The sequence below is a fragment of the Mustela putorius genome, unplaced genomic scaffold, assembly GCF_011764305.1.
Source record: "Mustela putorius furo isolate JIRA1106 unplaced genomic scaffold, ASM1176430v1.1 tig00000228_pilon_pilon_pilon, whole genome shotgun sequence".
Lineage (NCBI taxonomy): Eukaryota > Metazoa > Chordata > Mammalia > Carnivora > Mustelidae > Mustela > Mustela putorius.
In genome coordinates this window covers 8,061,221-8,080,689 of record NW_025421322.1, presented here as the reverse complement: position 1 = coordinate 8,080,689, position 19,469 = coordinate 8,061,221, and the positions used below count along the sequence as shown (strand labels likewise).

Genomic DNA, 19,469 nt, shown 5'->3' with positions numbered 1-19,469 from the left:
ACATAACTTCAAAATCCATTAAGCAAATAGTGACAAAATTAAAAGGAGAAAGTCCACAATCATACATAGAATGTTAAGAACTCTCAATAACCAGTGGAATAGTTAGATTGAAAAAAAAAAAAAGCAAACCAAGATTTGAACAAAACTGATAAACCTCAATAACTTGTAGAACATGTACAGAACTGTGACAAAATAAACATTCTTCTCAAGAACATTTGCCAAAATTGTTATACAAATCACCATAAAGAGAATTAGTAATTTTAAAGATTCCAAATGATGCAAAGGTTATATACTCTGATATGCCAGACAAAAATGAAAGAAAGAAAGAAACAAACAAACAAACAAACAAACCCTAGGGTTTGGAGAGTTAATAATACATGCCTAAATGACTGATAGGTAAATGAAAGCACCACAATAAATATTACATAATTATTTTCTGAAGAAATGAGGAGAAACAAGCTATATCTAAGGAAAGTAAAAGAGAGATATAATAAGAACAGAAATTAGTGGAAAAGAAAAACAAATACAACCTAGAAAGTAAATAAAACGGGTTTTTTTGTGTGAAAGACTACTATAAGTCTGACCAAGAAAAACAAGAAAAGAAAAAGAAGGACATCACTACACATCCAATAGACATTAACTGGATAACAAGACATTATTATGAGTAATTTCATGTAAATAATTTTTTAATAGAAGAAATGTAAAGATTCCAAGATGAATCCAACTTAATAAAGCTGGTACAAGTCACATATTTTGATTAGTTCTAAATTTAGCAGAGAAACTGAAATTATAATTTAAAACCTATACACTAAGAAATTACCAACCTTAATGACTTAAATGGTGAATATGCCTAAAAATTTAAAGAATTAATACCAATAATGCAGAAATTCTCTCACATAGAAAATAATGGTATACTTTCACTTTTTATGAAACCAGCACAACACTGAAATCCAAACTTGAAGAGTAAATAAGACATCAAACAGAAAAAGAATAATATTTCCTAGTACTTTTTGAAGCCAGCATAGCATTGATAACAAAAGCTAATAAAAAACAATCTTTCCTTCTCATGAATATAGATGCAAGAATTCTAAATATAGTATCAGTAAATTGAAACCTGGGATAGATAAATTGATAACGCATCATAAGATACCTGAATTCATCACAGGAGTGGCTAGATTAACATTTGAAAATCAATGCAATATACCATATTTGTAGAATAAAAGAGAAATATTATATGCATATATCCATATATCTAGAAAAAATTGATACATTCAATATGCATTCAGGATTTAAAACTTTCGTCAAACTAGGAATAAAACAGAACTTCCTGAATCTCAGTGTAGTGTAAAAATTTAACACTAATTTAACAAAAATATCAACTATAATTGATAAATATTTAAAGTTTTTCCTAAGAATTGGGGAACAAAACATGGATGGCAACTTCTACTCAACAATACCACTTTGCTCAGCATTTTATGATAAGACCTTGCCAAAGCATTGAGTAAGAAAAAGGAAAGCAAGGTATAACAATTTGAAAGAAAGAGGAGAAATTGTCATTATTCACAGGTAGCATAATATTGTACATCAAAACTCAAAATAATGTATGAAAATGTTATTAGAATTCAATGAATAATGAATAATAATAACTTTTATTTCTTAATATCAACATCCACTTAAGTCAAATCCCTAGTTACTGATATAGTAAAGATATAAAATCTTTTCATTGAAATCTATTAAAATATTATTTAGAGATACAACAGATTCATAAAGTGGAATCTCCTCACTCCCTGGAGAGATTTCAGTTCTCCCCAAAATGATGAATGTAATTTGAATCAAAATTCCTGAAGGGTATTTATGAAAAATGATCATTTGATACTCAATTTGTTGATTAAGAGCAAAAAAATAAGAATATTAATAATGACCTTAAAGAAGAACAAAGCTGGGTTAGTTACACTTCCAGATATCACAATTTAGAGCTACAGCCATTAAGATACTTTGATATTGACACAAGAATAGAAAAGTTGCCTAATTGAAAGAAATAGACTCAAAAAGTTAACCAAAGGCATGCGGCTTTTTAAATAAATATACGGACCAAGTTGACATCCAAAGGGTTAAGAATGAATTTTGATCCCTACCTCACACAATATACAAAACTCAATTCCAAATGAGTTGTAGATTCAACAAGCAGAATAAAGCACTATTCTAGAAGAAAACATATAAACTTGATATTAAAGAAGACAAAGATATTTTCATACAGATCACACCAACACACTAACACCAAAGAAAAAATTGGAAAACTAAAAATTTCTGTTGATTAAAAGATCTCATTTAAGAGTGGAAAGGCAAGTTAGAAAGTAAAATACATTTGCAATATATTTATGCTATAAAGAATTCAAACTTATAATTTCAAAAAAAAAAAAAACCTCATAAAGCAATAAGAAAAGAAAGAACCCAAATGAAAAATGGGCTAAAAATTTGAGTAGGCTCTTCATAAAAGAGGATATCTAAATGGTCTATTAACCTATGAAAAGGTCATTAGAGAAATGAAAATTATAGCCACAGTGAGGTAACACTGAACATCCACGTGAATGGTAGTGAAAGTAAAAATACCAAAAACAAGTAATGATGTGGAGAAACTTAAACCCTCAACACTACTGTAGGAAGTACAAATTGGTGTGGTTTTTTACTGTAGGAAGTAAAATGGGTATAGTTTGAGAGACTGTTTAATAATATCTACTGCATTTGAATATGAGCATAGCCTATTACCCATTGATTCTACTACCAGGTATATTCAGAGCAAAAATGAACACATATGATTACAAAAGGGCATGTATGAGAAATTTCAAAGCAGCACTAGTAGGAATGGCCCAAATCTGAAAGCAAATTACTAGTCAACTGCAGAATGCATAAATTCTTGGATATTTAGAGAAAGGAATGGTGTATAGCAATGAAAATAAGTTAACTGCAATTATTTGCAACAATATTGATAAACCCCACAAACACCTTGGTAAGAAAAAAAAGCCAGATGTGAAAGAATAAAATATTTGTAATTCCAATTCTATAAAATTCCTATGTATGTGTGAGTATTCCATTTACATTAAGTTAGAAATAAGCAAAACTCTTTTGTGGTATTTGACCTTGGCAGGAAGAATACTTACTAGAAGAGAGCAAGAGGGAGGCTGGTAATGTTCTATGTCTTGATGTGGGTGCTACTTACATGGTTTCTGGTACTTTGTGAAAATTCACTTGGGGGCATATTTATGATTTATACACATTTCTGTATAGATGCTATACTTCAGTAAAAAGTTTACTAAAAATGTAGAATTTTGCTTCTGGGAATGACAGAGTAACTTATATTAGACTAACTCTCCTGCCAGTCATAATTACAAATGGACAAATATTTTAACAAAAACTGTTTAAAGACACCAGACAACAAACAGATGCAGACAGAAATTGGTACATGGCCCTTGAAATAAGAAAAGTGCATACTGAAACAGCTTTTCTCCTAAGGGCCTTCCCAGTTTGGTGCTCTGCAGAGGTGCTATAGCTCAAGAAAAAAAGTTTCATTCTTACATGGCTGAAGAGCCAAAGGTCAGAATTCAGAGTTTTCAGAGCAGGTAGAATATAAGGAAAATCCTGAAAAAGAGGGAGCCAGAAAAAGGGAGGCACAAAATTTACATACAACAGCCCCCTAAATCCTTCCCTAAATTGTAAACTGCAGAGGGAAAAACAAGAAGAAAGCCACAGCTGGAAAGCTAACAGAGATGCAACTTCTTGATGCACAGGGACACAGAATCTGGAGTTTAAAGTCCAGTGGTATCATGGGATTTTGGCCAATATCTTGGATTTTGCCTGGGAAGTTCACACATTAGGAATGAAAACCACAAACCAGACTAAGGACTATGCTTTAGAACTAAGGAAGAACCAAAATAGAATTGCCTTAACATATCCTTCATTAGGTGATCCTTCAATAATTTCACTGTCTACCAAAATAAAAGCCAACATTTTTCCAAATCCAGAGCCTCTAAAAGGTAAGGAACACAATGTCCAGTATACAATAAAAAATTATTATATATGTAAAACACATAGAATGTGATCCAGAATCAAAGGAAAATATCAGAACTATAAGTAGACCCACAGAAGACTAAGATATTGCAGTTAGCAGATTTAAAAATAAATATTATAAATGTATGTGAGAATTCCCAGGATTACACACACACACACACATACATTACATATATATACAATATAGATACTGAATATACATGTATGTACATTACATATACACATGTACACCTATGTACACATGTATGTATATATGTAATGCTATGGATTTTCCATACATTTACATATGTGTATATATATGATCCTGTAAATTGTTAATATATTTATACACATAGACATCATATATGTATATAATATTATACACACAGGGATATAATAAAAATAGGAAGTTCTAAGAAAACCAAATGTAAATTTTAAAATGAAAAATACATTTTTGCTAAAACAATTAGTAGTATGAATTTCAGAGAAATTGGACACGGTAGAAGAAAATACCAGTAACTTAAAGACACAGTAAGTAAAAATAATCAAAACTGAGAAAAAGAGAAAAAGAAATTAAAAAATAAACAGAACTCAATAACCTGTAGAACAATGTTAAAAGATCTTTAAACATGTAACTGCAGTCCAAGAAAGAGAGAAATAAGAGAATGGTATAGAAAATTAGAACATTGGCCAAAACACATCTCAAATGGTTGAAATCTTGAGAAACTTACATGAGGAAATCACATCTCTTTTACCTAACACCTCTCAAAACCATCATTTTGGTTTTGTCCCAATGATTTATTTCCATTCACTTTTCTAAAGATTTGTGGTTATGAGACTGTATAAAAATAGTAGATGTGAAGTTATCTATTTCAAAAAGTGAAAGGGTAATAATGTTACATTTTGCTAAATAAAGAATTAACATCTGAAATGTCAAAGAGATAAATCTGATTAAAATGGGACTAGGAAAAGAATAAAGGATCAAAAAAGAAAACTCTTTTTCATCTGTATAGTTCAAATTGTGATAAGAATGGTTAATAAGATACCAAGTAACAAATTTGTAAATGACTTTTGTCATGTTAAAAAGGAAAATACTTCACTTGAGACACTATGCAACTTTAACTGAATGAGAGTAAAGAATATATAAAAATAAAAACTTATACATCAAAATATACCTTCAAAAATAATCTATGTGTCAGGAGAGTAATGAAGAGTTTCTCACCAATGAATCAAAATAAAATTATGTGAATATGTGAGATATTTTACCATCTGTAAAAGCAATCTCACTTCTCTATTGAAAAATTTTAGTTATTTGAACATATGGCTCCAATCTTGCTCACACCTTTTTAAGAATGCTTAATCAATCACTCTTTGAAATATGCACATTTGGTAATGTCTAAATAACATCTGGGATAACAGTGGGTAAAAGTAGCCTGAAGTTAAAAATTATAGAAAATATTACTTTCATATTAAAATTTTAATTTCTCATCATCTAATTTCTTTCAGACATGAGCAATGAGCATGTGGCCCTTTCTACAGATGTTTTAATACATAGAACCCTCTTACTTTGCCACATACAGAAATACTGGTGTAAGAAAAAGCCATCCATTTCAAATACCTTCACTAATTCCTTTACTAGGGAAACCATTCAAACGTTATAATCAAAGTTGCCTGTACTTCCATCTCAAAAAAAATTAAAAAAATATTTAAGTTAGCTATAAGATATATGCCATTACTATTAGAGTGCTTTTAAAAATATTTCCTTACATGTTTAAAATTATAAATCATTAATGTCCATGGAAATGAAATACTTTTTTGAATCATTTGAATCTACAAATTTGAATTTGAATTTGAATCTACAAATAGATTAAAATAGGAAATCATGAGCAGGGAAAACAGAATTCCAACAATACCGATAAATATCCATATATGTTCAATATATATTTATACGTGCGTGTGTGTATATCTGAGGCTATGATATATACATATATATGTGTATATATATATATAGGCTATATATGTAGGCTATGATATATATCATAGCCTCAGCTCACAGCCTCAGAGATTGAATTACCAACATATTCTATTATGTGGATGTAGAGAAGAAATGAGGGATTATTATATATTTTTGACGATATCTATTCATACATACGTTTCATCAAATACGTTAATGATCATGATCTTTGACCAAATAAGACATAAATGCAATATTTACTCTTTCCATGAAAAAAAAAAACCAAACCTTAAGGAGGTCATTCTTATGAATGAATTTTTAAAATAATTAATGTTTACTTATATGTACCTTAACTTGAACTTGACATTGATGAGCAATATATCCTCAGCCAATAGTAATGTCTTTAACCTTCTATTTCTAAGTGTTAAAATCTTCATTTCCTTTATGTATATGTACACGTTTTTATTTATCTTCAGTGTTACACATTGTTAATAAATTATGATTACATTCTAGATGCAAAACACCAATTTTTACCATATGTTCAAATACTGAAAATTTATTTTATCAGAGGTTAGTTGGTAGGTAGTGACAAGACTGAATGGTGCAATATGAAACCATATTACCCATGAGTGAATTTAATACTATTAATGATTAAGTAGCAGAGGAGCTATTTGGGGAATGATTAAATATTAAAAGCTATAAACTTAACTAAATCAAATTAATTGCATGAAAATCTATGATACATGTAGCTAACTAGAAAGAATCCATCCTCATTGTTCTTCCACTATTTTTAATTCACTGGGGAGGAAAAAAAGTAATGAAAATTGTTGGTAGATCTAAGAGTTTAGATATTAAGAGTCTGTAATAGCAACTGGGGTAAGTATTAGTAGCGACCTATAAACAAACTATAAGAATTAGTACGAAATGGTTTGTATTAGTAAACTTCGTGTAGTAACCCATGATCCTACCCTGTGATTTAGAGATAATGTACTTGGGTGGATTACAGGGACCCAAAAGAATACAAACCAAAATGACGCCACATAAAATTCACAGTAGTGTAATTATTACAACAAGAGATGTTATAAAGGCAATTGCAAATAACTGTGGATAAATGTTTACTCTGTGGAGAAGCTGAAAAAAGTGAGTGCTGTAAAATTAGTGCTTAAATAATGAGAGACTGTAACCACAGGAAATAAAATTCATAAGTAAATAAGTCATCAAAGACATTATTTTAAAAAGGAGTGAAGGTAATTCTCTAGGCTTTCTTATGACTAAATATCCCATAAGACCTATCCTTTCTTCTAATTCTCTATTCATCAAATAGCCTTCTGATATATAATTTAGTCCTCTATTCAGCAGGGAAAATGTGATCCACGTAGACCAGAGTCATTTGTTATGTTGCCAAATACATTTCTTCTGATTGATAAATGACATGCCTTTTGTGCTTATAAATGTACACTTCTGAAATTTGGTTAATGTCAACCAGTTCTCCATTACTGCACAAAAAAAATGTTGCTAAGCCTGGAAAATGCTGACTCCATGAAGATAAAATTATCCCATGAATACTACACAAAAAGTGAGTAGACACCTCCCCCTTTTAATAATAGACTCATCAAGAAAACAAATTAGATCTGTAGGAACAACAAACAAAATAATGCCACTTTTCAGTCTAGAAAACATTTCCACATTTCTTTTAAGATTCTCCGAATTGATCAAATTCTATTTGATATTTTGGACTTTGTAAAATCCTCGGTAAAATGCAAACACTGACAATAATAATAACAACAATAATCACATCAGTTTATATTCCCGAGAATATTTAACTTTTATAAACAAGGACAGTGAATTAGAGAAAGAACCTACCTGAAGTCATATGCTTCTTAAGTGAGAGAATCAAACTTTAAACCCATGTTTGTTTGACTAATGCTCATGGTCCACTATACTATACTTGTCCTCCTATATATTTATAAAATAGTTAGCATAATGAAGATGAAAATCATAATTTCAGACATGTATAGCTACACGACCAAATTTTACTATAGTTGCTATCTCATTTCTATGTAAGTTTCCAATAGCCAAAATTAAAACATAACTGTGGGGTCATACCATGACAAATGAATGCTGTAAGTATAACCTCATTTTAGTGTATCAATTTAAAACCATCAGTAGCTATGAAAACACTAATAGATGCCTGTTAATACCCATAATGGGATCTTCAAATTCTATGTCATATATATATCATTTAAGGTAATTCATAATGGTCTGATAAATCTCACTGAAAACTTACTTTGCAACCTTCTTGTTGGGCTCTCTCCATGGAGCTGTCGTCGTGGCATATATGGAGAAGGGTGGGGAAGTGGTAATGAAGAAACATCATGGGTCTGAAGTTTGTACCAATGTGGCTCATCATCTAATAATGCTGTTTCTAATTCAATTAAAATCTACAAAGCCAAGAGACAAAAGAACATTGTATATCTGCAATATAGAAACTCTCTTAAATGGTCTCATAACTTTTATAATAATGATAATTATAATAATAATGCTGTTGGTCAAAAACAATGTTATGTTACAAAATTGTCCATATATTTTGACAATAACTAAATAAAAGTTAAATATGCATAACTTCTTACTGACTTAATAGTTTTAAATATCTGAATTTTTTATAGACCTCTGACCACCCGCCTACTGTTAAATTTGTCATTACATAAAGACAGTACAAAAAAGGAAAAAAAAAATAACAGGCCAAGATCTCTGATAAACACAGATGTAAAAATTCTCAACAAAGTATTAGCAAACCAAATCCAAAAGTACACTAAAAAAATCATTCACCACAATCAAATGGGATTTATTCCTGGGATACAGGGTGGTTCAATATATACCAATCATTGTGATATATCATAGCAATAAGAGAAAGGATAAAAACCATATGATCATTTCAGTAGATGCAGAAAACCTTTTGAAAAAGTACATTCATGACAAAAACCCTAAACAAAGTAGGTTTAGAGGGAACATACCTTAACATAATAAAGCCCATATAGGAAAAACCCACAGCTAACATCATATTCAAAGGTGAAAAACTAAAAACATTTCCCCTAAAACAAAAAAAAGGTGAAGATGTCCACTCTCACCACTATTATGCAACATAGTACCAAAAGTCCCAGCCACAACACTCAGTCAAAAAAAAGAAATAAAAGGCATCAAAATTGGTAAGGAAGAAGCAAAATTTTCACTATTTGCAGAGGTCATGACATTATATACAGGAAACCCTAAAGACTCCACCAAAAAAACTACTAGAATGGATAAATGAATTTAGCAAGGTCACAGGATAGAAAATCAAAAATCTGTTACATTTCTATACACTAATTATAAAGTAGTAGAAAGAGAAATTAAGAAAACAATCCTATTTACAATGGCACAAAGAATTTTTTAAAAAAGGAAAAACAAAAAACCTAGGAGTAAACTTAACCAAGGAGATGAAAGACCTGTACTCTGAAACTATAAAACACATGAAAGAAATTGAAGATGAGACAGACAAATGGGAAGATATTCCACGCTGTGCATTGGAAATTATTAAAACATCCATATTACCCAAAGCAATCTTCAGATTTAAGGCAGCCCTATCAAAATACCAACATTTTTCACAGAACTAATCATCCTAAAATTTATATGGAACCACAGAAGACTCCAATAGCCAAAGCAATCTTGAAAAAGAAAAACAAAACTGGAGGTATCAGAATCCCAGATTTCAAGATATAGTAATCAAAACAGAACGGTGCTGGCACAAAAATAGATATAGAAATGAACGGAACAGAATGGAAAGTCCAGAAATCAACCGACAATTATGTAGTCAATCGTCAACAAAGGAAGCAAGACTATGTAACAGGAAAAATACAGTCTCTTCAACAAATAGATGTTGGAAAAACTGGACATCTACATGCAAAGAATTTAACTGGACCACTTTTTTACACAAACTCAAAATGGATTAAAGACTTAAATGAGACCTGAAACCACAAAAATCCTAGAGAAGAGCACAGGCAGTAATTTCTCTGACATGGGCCATAGCAACATTTTTCTAAATAAGTCTCTTAAGGCAAGAGAAACAAAAGCAAAAATAAACTATTGGGACTACATTAAAAGAGAAAGCTTTTCACAACAAAGGAAACTTTCAACAAAACTGTTAACAAGGTAACCCACTGGGTGGGAGAAGATATTTGCAAATGATATACTTTCAATATCACTTAATTGATTGATTAATTAATTGGGTGAATGATTAACTTAATTAATCCTTTTAATTAATTAGGGGGATCTTTATCAATCCCTTAATTAATTAAAGGGATTAATATTGAAGATATATAAAGAATTTCTGTAATTCCACACCAAAACAATCAAAAAATCCATTTTAAAAACTGGGCAGATGCTACAGTGAGTGCCGTGGAGTATGTAAACCTGGGACTAATATTACATTATATGTTTATAAAAAAATAAAAATAAGTAAATAAATAAAAACTGGTCAGAAGATAAGAGCAGACATTTTTCCAAAGAAGGCACCCAGCTAACGGACACAAAACAAGATCACTAACATCATTAATCATCAGGGAAATGCAAATTTGTCATTAAAGAAATAATGCTTATTACTATAAGTCTGTAATAACTAACATTTGTATATTATTTGGTAATTGAAAAAAACTTTATTTACATTTATTAATTTAACCTTTACAAAAACCTTTAAGTGGGGAGACAAAACCAAATTAAAAGCATCTACTAGACATTAAGAATGATGTCATAAGTTATCTTAATTCTCAGAAAAAAAAAAACCTGCTAGATTGGTCTTATTCAACTTTTACAGATAAGGTACCAAAGCTAACAAAGGTAAAAAAAAAAAAAAAACTGGTCTAAGCTCATACTAGCTGTTAAGTGAGAAAGGTGTGATATGAATCAAAGTCTGTCTTATTTAAAACTCTGTGTTCAATGTATCATGTCACTAAGAATTCAAAACAGGAAAGAAAGTGAAGAATGGATTTTTAATAGGAACTGTATCCTCATATGGATTTTATAATATGAATATTTAATAAATTTACAAAGGAAACCAGTCCACAGGAATAATGACTCTTTTATTCTTTTAGGGTCCTGTGCAAAGATGACACCGTTTGTGATTATGTATATGAGAACTGCTGTGTGATGATAACTCACTCTTCAGCTCTGGTTCCTAAGCAGAACCGTATTAGCTGCCACAAATGCAATACATTTGTGAAACACAAACCAAACTTTCAGCATTCAACACTGAGATTTCTACAGTAGGAATAAACACCTAAAAATTGCCCCAGATTATTTAGAAACCATTTTTTAAAAGGCATCAATGTTTTGTCTTAGAGCAATAAATTCATTCCATGAAAGAAATGGTTTACTTTTTCAGATATTCAAATATATGATTTTACTGATAATCACATGAAAAAAAGTATTTAAGAGGACATGAATAGTCTCAGTTTTAAAATAATTCCAGATACCTCTCCTAAGAATTCACTTTCTTCCTCTCGAACTCGAGCTTGATCCCAGAGCGTAACCTCTAGCATTCGCTCCCTAAACTCTCTTCGATGGACCGGGGAATAAATGAATGTTTGGTTCCATTTGGGTTCCAATGTTTTCTTTACTGTTTTTGTTCTTCTCTTGTTTTTATCACTATAAAAAAAAAGAATATAAAAACTTACATGAACCTTTAAGTTTTTCCCTAAAAATTATTCATTTAAAATTTCTCAGGGAGTGAAGTCTTAGCACAAATATATTTATCATACATTATAAATATTATATCACTTAAACTCCTACTAGAATTTATAAGTATATAATTTAATATAAAGTACATAATTTACATTATAATTTATAAGTATATAATTACATCACTTTATAGAGGCAATATTTCAATAAATCTGAAATCCTTCCATGATAATTAAAAACTTCACCTTTCACAAAATCTAAATAAAACCAGACTGAAAAACAGTAATTCTACATATTTTTAAACATATTGCCTTATTGGAATCCTTCAAAATGGCAATGAACCAATAACATTACATACAATACTCACTTAAACTACAGAAGTGTAATTACACAAAAGTCCAATAAATTGTGACATTCACAACTTTTTATCCATATAGTTCAGCTGAGCAATTATAATTACATTTTATCAAGTTACTTTCTTGCATAAAGAAATACATACTTGCCCATCTGACAGTTACCAGATCTTTAAAAGCACTGTAAAATTATTTTTTTCTTTTTTTGTGGGGGAGAAGGGGTAGAGGGAGAGAGAGAACCCTAAGCAGGCTCCATGACCCACAGGACTCCACACAGGGCTCCATCTCAGGACCCGAAGATCATGACTTGAGCTGAAATCAAGACTCAGCTGCTTAACTGAGCTACACATGTGCCCCTGTAAAATTATTTCTGTGTGGGGTAGCCACTCTAACATTGGCTGGAAAAGCAAGCCTGCCATCCCTAATGGATGGGACTTCCAGCTCACAGGCTTCCATATTTTTTTTAATTGCATATCTCTATCAAGTGAATGCTTTTGACAAAGCATCCCATTACATGCATATAAAGTCACAAAATATATACATGTATTACTGTACTGTTTTACTAATATATTGTGTCAATTTGTGATTATACAAAGTTAGAAATTTAAAATAATTAGGTAATTATTTTTAGGTAATTATCAATTACCTAAAATTATATTAATTAGAAAAAGAATCAGGTAATGAAAATACTTAGGTAAAAATTCAGAAAATCCAAATATTTCTTCCTGAACTCCAACGGACTGTCTCAGACATCCCCTGGGTGCATTCCTTTTGGAGATCTCTACTCTAGCTTATTAGAGAGGATCAATGGTGGGATAGGAATAAAGAAAATCATCTAGGAAGAAAACATTAAGCTATCTAGAGAGCTTATCTGAACTGAGTGGACAATAAGGTCCGAGCAGAACTATATTAACTGCTCAGCACAATACAATTCTAAGACTGTTAGAATACAGGAAGCAGGGAGAACTGAGAAAGGATAGAGCGTCTCTGCAACTTCTTCTTGAGCAGGGCTTAATGCTCAATACAGATTGGATTTAACCAATCAAAAGCACATATATTTCAACAGCTCATATATTTAATGTGTCAAAAAGCCATTTTAAAACAGTGTATCTTTATTAATTTCTATTGTCTTGTTAGGAAAGTAACTTTGCAAACCCATGTAGGAAATTTTAACTCTCTTCCGTGTTATGGAAAAGTTTTATAAATAAAAATAACTAAATAATAGAAAAAATAACAAGGGCTATGATTTATTCCTCCTGTCATCACCTCTCTTCATCTAAAAATTTCACAAATATTTATAAAGCACCTACGTATATTCCATGCTTTAAAAAATTATGAGACCCTGTGAAGAGAGAAAGTTCCCTCCTTTAAAACCAGGAAGAAAGCATTTAGTGGGAGACTCGCTGTATAATTCAACAGTGGTTTATACTGCAATCTGAAAGGGAATGGAAAAATAAACCTCGATTTCCTCTTAAGGAGTGAAAAAAGTTCTCAGCTAAAGAGGACTATTTCAGAAGGGATTTCTATAGTTTGGCTATTGTGGACATTGCTGCTATAAACATTCGGGTGCATGTGTCCCTTTGGATTTCTATACTGGGTAGGAGGGAGAGTAGATAATCACTGAAATTCCTCACACACCCACCATGTACAATTAACATTTAATAAGGTAATTTAATGTGTAATGTGTATTGAAGCACTAGTCCATGCAAAGAAACATGAAAAATTATCTTCAGCAAGCAAAAAAAAAAGGCAAATGAGTTTTTTTTTTTTTTTTTTCCTAGAAGTATAACAAAAGTCTTCAAAATAAGATCAGGTTAAAAAGATGGGAGCAACTTAGTAGGTGCAGCATACAACTCTTGATCTTGAGGTTATGAGTTCGAGGCCCACATTGGGTATAGAGATTACTTAAAAATAAAATCTTTAAAACAAAGAGACAAACAAAATAAGATCAGGTTGTGTAAGTCAAACACTGAAAAATTGCTAAGAGTACTTAAAAACTAAGATCAATATGCATGCTATTGAGATTTTTTCTTAATAGCAGCCCAACAACAATAAGTCATTGAGATTTTTTCTTAATAGCAGCCCAACAACAATAAGTCATTGATCTCTAACAGCATCATTAACCTGTTAAGAATGGAAACTTTTTTTTTTTTTTAAATAAAATCCAACCTAAAGCCTTTTCATGCTACCAGTATTTTTGGTTTCCATTTACCACAGTAACGCCATGAAAATACTTGCTGTGTTTACTTAAAATGAGAGAAAGAAATGTTTTTGACTGAAAACCAACTTTACTTCAAGATATGAAAGAGTGTAAAGCACACCCAGCTTTTTTTTAACTTTTTTTAATTTTTTTTAAAAATAAGATTTTATTTATTTATTTGACAGAATGAGAGAGAGATCACAAGTAGGCAGAGAGGCAGGCAGAGAGAGGGGGGAAGCCGGCTCCCCGCTGAGCAGAGAGCCTGATGTGGGGCTCAATCCCAGCACCTTGAGATCATGACCTGAGCTGAAGGCAGAGGTTTAACCCACTGAACCACCCAGGCTTCCCACCCAACTGCTTTTTAGAGTACATAGTTCATCACTTTAGAAAATAAAGTTTTGAATGGACTGACTAGCACAGTAACATTCTAATTTACATCTCTTCAATGCAAGCTCACAGGTCCCTCCAGAATTCTTATCGATAAAAAGGCATCAATTATTTTCCATGTTCACCTATTCAAATTGTTTTTCTCCCAGAAAAACTGTCACGAAAAATGAAATAATTCATACCCAAAGCATAAACAGTCCTTTATTTATGTGTAAAAACTTGTATCAACAGAAAAAAAAATTGACGATAATATAGCTGTTTCTGAGTTAGCCAAAGAATTCTCTTCTATATTTTAATTTTTATTTTGTGTATGTGTATTATGTTAGTCACCATACATCATTAGTTGTTTTTTCTTTTTTATTTCTTTTCAGTGTAACAGAATTTATTGTTTTTGTGCTCCATGCAATACGTGCCCTCCTTAATACCCACCACATGGTTCCCCCACCTCCCACCCCCCCGCCCCTTCAAAACCCTCAGATTGTTTTTCAGAGTCCATAGTCTCTCATGGTTCACCTCCCCTTCCAATTTCCCTAGTTTTTGATGCAGTGTTCCAAGATTCATTGCTTACATACAACACCAGTGCTCCATGCAATATGTGCCCACCTCAGTACCCATCACTTTTTAAAGATACAAACCCTGGGGCACCTGAGTGGCTCAGTCAGTTAAGTATCTGCCTTCAACTCTGGTCATGCTCAGCTGGGGAGTCTGCTTCTCCCTCTTCCTCTGCTTCTATGCTCTCTCACTTACTCTCTCTCTCTCTCAAATAAATAAAAATAAAACCCCAACACAACTTTATCAATTAATAAGTAAGCAATAAACTTGCTCAAATATTCCTCAAATTCTTGATAGGTAACAAGGAGACAGCTGAGAAAGTATTTGAGAATGAAATATTTAAATGTTTCCCACATTCTTTGGTGTTGAGAATAGATATTTTTTAAAAATGCCTTTAAATATTAAAGGAATAGTGAGGGGGACCTTCCTTTCCATTTTAGATCTATCTGCTGAGAAAGGGGAAAGGGTATATAAAATAAAATAAAATAAAACTAAACAAAAATAATCAATAATAAATTCTAAAACTTGAAAGATTTTTATCATCTTCAAAAGTGGTTTTCTTCAAAGGCTGAGGAAGTAGAAACTGAAGTTCTGCGTGCACACAAGAACACTGATGGGAAGGCAGCGTTTCCTGCAGGTTGTGACGGCGGCATTCTGAGAATGCCTGAAACCATGCGTGCTCTGGAAAGCCAAGTGACATGGTCTCCAGGATGGCAGGGTAATGTGCCCGAGAAATCCAGATCCAACTAAAGCTTAAGCTAGTTAAAAGCCCCAGTTATGAATATCCTCTTCTTCCTTTGCAGTTCAAAGTATACCCCTATCCGAAAGACAACCTAAGTTGTGAGAAAACAGCTTTCTCCAAGGAAACTTCGTAAGATAAAATTATACGGCAAACAGTCTCTAATCGTTTTAGATGTGTGGGCACCTTGACATGTTTTCTGAGGAATTATCTTCACAAATTTCACTTCAAAAGTATCAAAATGTAAGGCCTTTGTTCATTGTCTACTTCCTTTCGTTTATCCTTTTCTTTGAGAGATTGTTTTTCAGATGATACTTAGGCACTCAAATCTGATGACTTTCACTTGAACTAAGTACATGGGGGCCCAGAATTGTGTAAACATGTTGAAGATTAGCCCTGTGCCAGGCCACTTGCAGCCTGAGAAAAAACGACCAGACCTTGAGAACACTCTGTCCTGGAAACGAGCGACGCAAGAAGAGCTGGGGGACAGGTCATCGACGCCATTAATTCTTCCTCTTCTCATGATGTCTATCCAATAGTCTCTCTTATTTTTTTATGTTCCGGAGATTAAAAGTGATTAGATAATTTTTGAAAAGCTATTTCTCCAATCCTAATGTCTCTGTTTAAATTAGGGCAGAACAATATCATTTATCCTAATTAACATGGACACAAACCAAACCAATGATGCTTGAAGAAGCTGATTCTAGGCACGGTGGTAAAGGTTCTGGATGATATGGGGTGGGCAGATATAAAGCACTCATTAATTTTATGGAATATAAAGAAATGATATCTTAGTATGAGGAGGTAGGCGTTGTAAGGGAGTATGAGTACATTCTGGTATCCTTTCCAGCTTTTTGCTGCTGTAGATTGTGTTAAAAATGTACCTGATTTTAAAAACTGTAACTTTTAATGATTTTGATAAATGAAAATATACATCATTTAAGAATCCATACAATGGGGGCGCCTGGGTGGCTCAGTGGGTTAAGGCCTCTGCCTTCGGCTCAGGTCATGATCCCAGGGTCTTGGGATCAAGCCCCGCATCAGGCTCTCTGCTTAGCGGGGAGCCTGCTTCCTCCTCTCTCTCTGCCTGCCTCTCTGCCTACTTGTGATCTCTGTCTGTCAAATAAATAAATAAATAATCTTTAAAAAAAAAAAAAAAGAATCCATACAATGGGGACACCTGAGTATGCTCAGGTCATGATCCCAGCGTCCTGGGATCGAGTCCCACATTGGGCTCCTTGCTCAGCGGAAGCCTGCTTCTCCCTCTGCCTCTGCCTGCCACTCTGTCTGCCTGTGCTCACTCTCTCTGAAAAAAAAAAAAAAAATCCATACAATGTAAAATAAATATTCAATAAAATCATCTATGACATTTGATATGCATTTTAAAACAATCTTGCACTCACGGTCACCATTTTGAAGACTAATAAGAATCATAATAAAATATGAATCATGTGAATCATTTGAATCATTATGCTTATGTTAAACTTCATAAATAGCTGACTAGTGTGATATATAAAAATAAATAAGACCGAACTGAAACACCTACTGTTATTAACATTTCTTATTTATTTTCAAGAACATTTACTTCTGTTTCACACCCTTACCTTCTGTCTGGAAGAAAGTAAATTTTGACATAAGGATTCCTTGGCCTCCCATCTTCCCTGGAAGGGAGATCCTTTGCTCCCAGAATCGTAACTATTAATTGATGACCAACCTTGTCAAACCATAGTTTTATCTGAAAAGCAAAAATATTCATTTATCAGCTCAAACTTTTTTTTACCATAACATAATGTTTATATTTCCAATCTTTGCCCCACTCTCTTACATTAATGTGAGCACAGAATGTAAGTTCTACTTAGTAAGCTGCAGAGAGTTAAAATAAAAGGATATGCTATAATAACTTCAATGAGTAGAGGAAATAATTTAGATATTTTGGGTTGATTAATAAATCACTTGAGCTTTTTGTTATCCTAATTTGACTGCTTATTAACATGCACATAATAATTACACTGCCATAACTAAGAACTTTATGTACAATGACTGCTATGTCTATCTTTATGCAAGAATCACTATGGTTCATTTTAGTTCCCCTACAATAATGAGCTCAGAATAACTGCCCAAATGAATTGAATAGATACCTTATTTATATGGCATTCATAGGGAATTTTTAAGCAAATGTTTTAAAAGATAAAACATTTCATTTAAAAAGACATCTCAAAGATTATAAGCAAGGTGAAATTACTAGTAGCTTTAATCAATAGACTCCTTAAGTTTGAATTTAAAACCATAATAAATTCATCTTTATAGATTTTTTCTTACACAGACATAAAGTCCCTTTTCATTAGTGAGGAAGATGTATCACAGCCTTAGAATAATAGGATATATTTTATCATTCAAGATGAGAAAATGTGAGTGATTTCCCTAAGACATAATTAGGGATTAGAACTTCATATCCAGTTGCTAAATTCATTTGATTTAACAATTACCACCTCCCACACACATACCTCACACTCCCACACCTAGCTAGCTGTTTCTACCATGTCAGGATTTATAACCATGGCTCTACCCCACATTTTGGTTCAGAACTCAGCACATCTTTGACCACTATCTTGATATCAAAACCAAAACCTGAAATCTGGGAATAAAATTATGGTTGAGATAGAGTTTGGTGGTTTATATGCTTTTTAATAGTTCAATTTTTATTTTAATCTGGATGTACAATATTTGCAGCAGTTTAAAAAATATAAATATACATTTAATGTCAGTCTTGCCCTCTTCCTCTGAAATGGCCAGTCAGGTCTGGGCCAGGCTCTGACATACATGAATAAATACATATCATACATACATACACATATAGATCAAATCATATAAAATAAATTTATATATATGCATGTATACATGATAGACTGGTAGTGTAGTTCCATTTCTAGCATGGTTTTGTTCTGTCCCTCACTTCAGATTTTAGAGAATGAGAGGCTGAGCAAGACTTTTGACTCAGAAGAGGAAGACTGATTGCCCAGAAGAGTATATAAAATTATTTATCCTGATTTTCAGTCAAATGGAATTAGCCCTCTTAGTAATAGTAAGAAGTATTTAATTTTTAAAAATTATAATTATTACTCTTCACGCTGTACTAAGTCCTTATGTGGAAGGCAGGTATTTTCTAGCTGTTGTGCAACAAAGTTTTCCTAATAGAGCTGCCAGGTATAGTCTCTAGACAAGTTTTTCTTCAAGTGTGGCTCCCTCACCTCCTTATATCAGCGTTATCTGGCTTATTTGTTAAAAAGTTCCAAATTCCTGTGGCCTACCTGTCACCTACTGAATCAGAACGGGGCCCAGGAACTCATGTTTTAATCAATCCTCCTGGTGATTCTCTTAGGCATTCAAGTTTGAGAACCACTGCCTTAAACTAGGAGATCAACAAACTGGGTAAGGGGGGGGAGGGGTTAACATGCAAATAGAAAAAAAGTTCAAGTATTTCCTTGTGTAACAATATGAGAACATAAATACAGATGAGGATAAGTGGGAAAA

General features: G+C 32.3%; 1 protein-coding gene across 44 annotated transcripts in view; it reads right to left on the bottom strand.

The window, feature by feature from the left end:
* The window catches only part of RIMS2 (regulating synaptic membrane exocytosis 2), a 595,904-nt gene that overhangs the window by 252,825 nt on the left and 323,610 nt on the right, over positions 1–19,469 (bottom strand). For all 44 annotated transcript variants that reach the window (XM_013064767.2, XM_045078009.1, XM_045078010.1 and 41 more), the window contains 3 exons: positions 17,543–17,673; positions 11,503–11,674; positions 8,286–8,439 (listed from right to left, as the gene is read on the bottom strand). In XM_013064767.2, coding sequence (XP_012920221.1) covers positions 8,286–8,439; positions 11,503–11,674; positions 17,543–17,673 — 457 coding nt within the window. The remainder of the gene's footprint in view (positions 1–8,285; positions 8,440–11,502; positions 11,675–17,542; positions 17,674–19,469) is intronic.